This window comes from Heliconius melpomene, chromosome 4 (genome assembly GCF_056956725.1).
Source record: "Heliconius melpomene rosina isolate 202511_hmr_F chromosome 4, ASM5695672v1, whole genome shotgun sequence".
Lineage (NCBI taxonomy): Eukaryota > Metazoa > Arthropoda > Insecta > Lepidoptera > Nymphalidae > Heliconius > Heliconius melpomene.
In genome coordinates this window covers 365,969-371,128 of record NC_140392.1, presented here as the reverse complement: position 1 = coordinate 371,128, position 5,160 = coordinate 365,969, and the positions used below count along the sequence as shown (strand labels likewise).

Genomic DNA, 5,160 nt, shown 5'->3' with positions numbered 1-5,160 from the left:
ATAATTGTGTATATTTATCTTTTTTATTACCGGTCAATTTCCTTCGTGTGTTTTCCATACAACGTGACATTGGCGAAATGAATTGTGCTCAACTGGCACGCTCGAAACGCCATATTTCGAGAAATCAATCAATCTACTTGTTTAAGAAAATAATTAAAAACTATACATTTGTAGTTAAGCCCTAAAAAATAATAGACTTAAAATGGGGGGCAAGATTTGGTATTAAAGCCGCTAGCTCAAGTGAGGCTAAGCTATAATAATAATAATAATAATAAATATTTATTCAAAACAACTTAATTTTTTACAAATTGCCTCTTAAGTGAAGAGGAGTGCGTTGGTAGCCGTACTAGTATAGACTGTGTCACAGCCACCAGCGTCTTTGCCCCTTTACAATTTTAATGACATTTTAGACATTTGAATCACTTAGTTATCAAACCATTAAAGGAAAAAGAAACTAGACTTATAAATCTATAGCTCGATGAAACAAAAAAGTGTAATTATCACGCCGAATATGACATCTAGTATGTGTGAGTAGGTGTATGTGCGTGTGTGTGTGTGACTGTGTGTGTTTGTATTGTGTAGGTGTGTGTGTATGTATGTGTGTCTGCGTGTGTTTGAATGGGTGTATGTGTGTGTGTGCGTGCATACCCGTGTTGTGCTTTTAGGTGTGAAGGTGTGTATATTTTTAGAGAAGAAAATTCTCAGTTTCAATGTAGGACAATTTGTGAATCCAAGTTCGAATTATTTTTTTGCATTTAATAAAAGGTAGTGGATATATATACTTATGCTTATTGATTTTATTATAAATGTGGCCGCTGATAAAGTAAAAATGCGTGCGAGCGGACCTCGTTCTGGAATACAAAGTCTCACAGACCCTGGACTTATTACGGTTGCAATTAGGCCTAAAAACAATACTTCTATGCTTGCGGAGTATTACCAACATTATGAAGAGCTTCCTGACTGATAGGATAGAGGTGTCACGGTAGAGTAAATCCGTACCGTAACGCCTAGGTTTTCGTAGCATAACTTTCAATATGGCTCTTTGAGCGCGTTCTAAAGAAAGTAGTGCGTTTTTGCTGGCACCCCCCCAAACGACAATGCAATAACTTAGAACACTTTGTACGAGGGCATAATATACTGTGAGTAGGATGTCAGAATCACATGAATTTCTTAGTTTTTTAAATACCGGAATTATTTTACGTATACGGTTGGCTAAATTATAAATATGAAGTGACCAGTTTAAACAGCAATCGATAGTAATTCCCAAATATTTTATATTGAAAGCACGAGAAAGATCAAGACAACTGCAGTCGCTTTGACGAGAGCAAGTATGCGCTTTGATAACAAAGTCAGAAGTCGGTTGGGAGCTGAGTCGGTGAGAGAAAGCCACAAATTTAGTTTTATCAATGTTGATAGTCAAAAGGTTGTCGTCATACCATTGTGTTACCAATTTGATAGCATTCTCGGCGTAATGTTTGGCCTCAATCCATTCTCTCCCATGTATTATTAACACAGTGTCGTCTGCATAAGCAATCATTTTACAGTTGGGCAGCGACATATTACATAGGCTATTTACGTATAACAGGAATAAGGTAGGACCCAGAACGCTTCCTTGCGGAACTCCAAATGAAATGCCTGCTCTGTCACTTACAAATTGATCAATTTTAACGTACTGAGAGCGGTTAGTTAAATACGAGCGAAAGATATCTAGAACTATACCACGTATACCAAAAGTTTCCATTTTGTTAAGCAAGATGGGTATAGAAACAGTGTCGAAGGCCTTAGATAAATCAAGGAAAAGTCCGATAACTTTTGATTTATTGTCCAAGTGTTTAGCTATGGTTTCTGTAAGTAACAAAGTAGCATCTTCTGTGGATTTGTTTTTAATGAAACCAAATTGATTGTTAGCAAGGATATTATGCCGTTGGAGATACTGTGTTAATCTTTTATTTAGTAATTTTTCTAAGATCTTTGAAAGGACTGGAAGAATCGATATAGGTCTATAGTTATTGACACTGTTTCTATCACCTGATTTGTAGATGGGATGAATCAGAGCTCTTTTGAAAATGTCAGGGAAAACACCGCTTGAAAAGCAAGTATTAATTATATGAGTAAGAGCAGGGATTATACTAATGCTAACCTTCTTAATTACCACTGTGTGAATGCCATCAATACCAGGAGCAGAATCTTCTTTTAGGTTAGAGATAATTGTCTTGATCTCATCATTATCCGTGTCATAAAGTACCATGGAGTCATATGAAATATAAGGATGAGGCTTTTTCATGGTATTTTCTGGACTTTGATTATGAGGACGTTTAGTGAGTATGGCGTTGGCATATGTCGCACCAATTTCAGCAAAATGATTATTAACAATATTAACAGAGACATGAGGATCACTATGTAGATCTAGTAATGCCGCCGGAGAAGGTGAGATCTGTTTAAAACAAGTAATTTTGTTAATTGTATTCCACGTCCCTTTTGGGTTGTTTTTATATCTCAAAAACTCATTTTTCTCATAAGCAATCTTTACTTTCTTTATCAAGTTAGTACAAAAGTTACGGTATCTGGTGTAAGTAACTCTTAGTATCGCATTGGTCGGGTCACGTTTAGTTTTTTGATGCAGTCTGTCACGGTGTCTAATACATCGTACAAGTCCCGGAGTCAACCATGGCTTGATTGGACGTTTTCGATGTGAGACTTTAATTGATTTTGAGTGAGCAGTTATAGCTTCAGAAATTATATTAGTCAGGAGTGTAGCGGCTGTATTGGCATCAGTAGAGTTAAGCACACATGTGTAATCAATCTCAGAAAGAGATTGAAATAATGACGGATAGTCTATTCTAGAGATAGTAATTTTTGACCTATCATATTTTATGTTACATAATAAGCACAAAACCAACGGCGCATGATCAGACACATATGAATCAAGAATATACGTAGCTGCGTGTCTGTTGGTTCGTAGCATTACATGATCAATGCAATTTTCGTTACGAGTTGGAAAATTGTGAGCGCTTAGAAAACCGTGGAATGCCATCATGTCCAAATATGTATCACAATTTAAGTCGGAACTGTTTGGAGTAATGTTAATATTCATATCACCAATTACAGCCACAGATTTGATGTGCTTAAGGGATGAAAGACATAAATCAAGGCTATTACAAAAGTTACTGATGTTACTGCTAGATGGTGATCGGTAGACTGCCACTATAGCATATTCGTTATTATATTTCAGAATAAGAGAACTAGCATCGGATAGCGCAAACTTACTAATTGAATGCTTTAATGTTGATTTAACGTAGATTATAACACCATCGTTTTGGTTCTGATAATCTGAACAATAGGAAGTGTATCCTTCAATACAAGGTGGATTTGTTATATTAGAAAGCCAACATTCAGTTAGAATCAGTACATCAAACCTGATACAAATTCTCTCGAGGAGAATTGCAAATGCGTTGAAGTTACAGGATACACTACGAATGTTGGTATGCATTACAGTTAGAGAAGTCTTAGATGTATTAATACGGTTACCCAGGTCTTCCGGAGAACACACCATGGCATCAGATACTTGAGCAGAATCTATGGCATTAGATATGTCATTTAAGGGCAGCATTGTAACCAGATGGTCCATTTGGGCATTTCTTTAGTAAGTGCGAGCTGAAACTTATTTGATATCTTGTATTTGGACGCAGTGTATTCTGATAGAGAGAGTGTAGATGGGCTATGTGTGATTGTGTATTTAGCAATATGGCAAATTGAAAAGTGTTGTGAGAGAGTGATAAAAATACCATGTTATAAGATGGACAATTACAATAAGTAAAATGCAAAACAGTCATGTATAAACCAAAAGAAATTACAAATATAAACTGAGTAAACTTTAAAAAATAATACAAATATTGTGAAAGTACAAAATTATAGCAAAATATAGTAAACACGGCAGTTACAGCTAGTCACAGCCCAGACGAGGAAAGGAGGCGGGCCAGATCGTTTTCAGTGTCGATTCTGTAAGACTGACCGCCTTCTGTCTTACGGAGAAAAACTCTTCCATGAGCTGTCCAGCAAAACTTATAGCCGTTGTTAATGCTGAACTCACGTGCCAAATGAAAAGTTCTTCTTGCTTTTTGGGTTAAACACTCGCTAATATAGACAGGCTTGGGTTCTCCACTTAGGTTAAGATGTGAAGTATTTAACTTATTTGCGTTATGCTTACGATTGTAAGTTTTTACAGAAGCTAAGATTTTTTCCTTTAGAGGAACAGAAGAAAAATCCGCTATTATGGTCTTATTGCCACCCTTCTTCTGGGTCAGTCGAAATACATCACGTATTTGACTATCATCTATGTTAACACTAGAAACGGCCCCAATTTGTTTCACCAAAGCGAGTAAGTCATTTTTTGTTTCTTTGTTCTGGACTGGAATATTTCTAATTTCGACGCTGGTATGCTTTTGTGATCTTTCGAGATTCTCTAGCTTCATCTCCAAGGTCTGTATGTAGGCTAGGTGTGACTCATTTTCAGATTCTAATTTAGTCATTTTCTCCTTCATCTCATCGTATTTTTCAGATATAAAATCCATGGATTTTATTATATCATTGTTTTGACTCTGTATATCCTTAATTGTAGCTTGTATGAGATTTTGTTGATTTTTAAACGTCTCGAAGGATTTTTTTATTTCTAGCATAAAAGCAGATATTTCATCATCCTGGTGACCCTGGCGGACCCTTGTTCTGATGGTGACATTACTTACATCATCAATATCCGTGATTACTGAGCTAGGATTTTCATCCTTACTTTGCATAGTAAATTTATCCTTTGAGTTTGGAGAATTCTTTTTTGGTGGCATCTTAGTAAAATCGCAATCAAATAAAACTATATATCAAAATTAAATAAATTATTTAGTAACCTCTCAGAGACAAAGTCAAATCGGTACAACGCAATGTCGCATCTACTAAGTTAATCACTGACGCTAAGCGTATGAGACGTCACTGGAAGCTCACGCACGACGCTATAGCCTTTATGCGTAAGGCCGAACCGTGTAAGTTGCTTGCACTAGCCGCAGCATGACTCGTAGATTTGTCAGCGGTCGAAAAAAGTTGTTTGCACTTTGAATTATAAAATCACTGTTTTACGAAGTTTATTCGGTTTAATAAAGACACAAAATCACT

At 36.2% G+C, this 5,160-nt stretch overlaps 1 protein-coding gene across 1 annotated transcript; it reads right to left on the bottom strand.

Moving 5' to 3' along the window:
* Positions 1-3,947: 3,947 nt before the first annotated feature.
* On the bottom strand, positions 3,948-4,838 carry LOC146539323 (uncharacterized). The gene has a single exon (XM_085185163.1). The coding sequence runs from the start codon at positions 4,836-4,838 to the stop codon at positions 3,948-3,950; it is 891 nt and encodes a 296-aa protein (XP_085041289.1).
* Positions 4,839-5,160: the final 322 nt, after the last annotated feature.

Excerpts from the sequence above, each read along its gene's own strand:
- LOC146539323 (XM_085185163.1), bottom strand. The coding sequence starts at position 4,838 with ATGCCACCAAAAAAGAATTCTCCAAACTCAAAGGATAAATTTACTATG.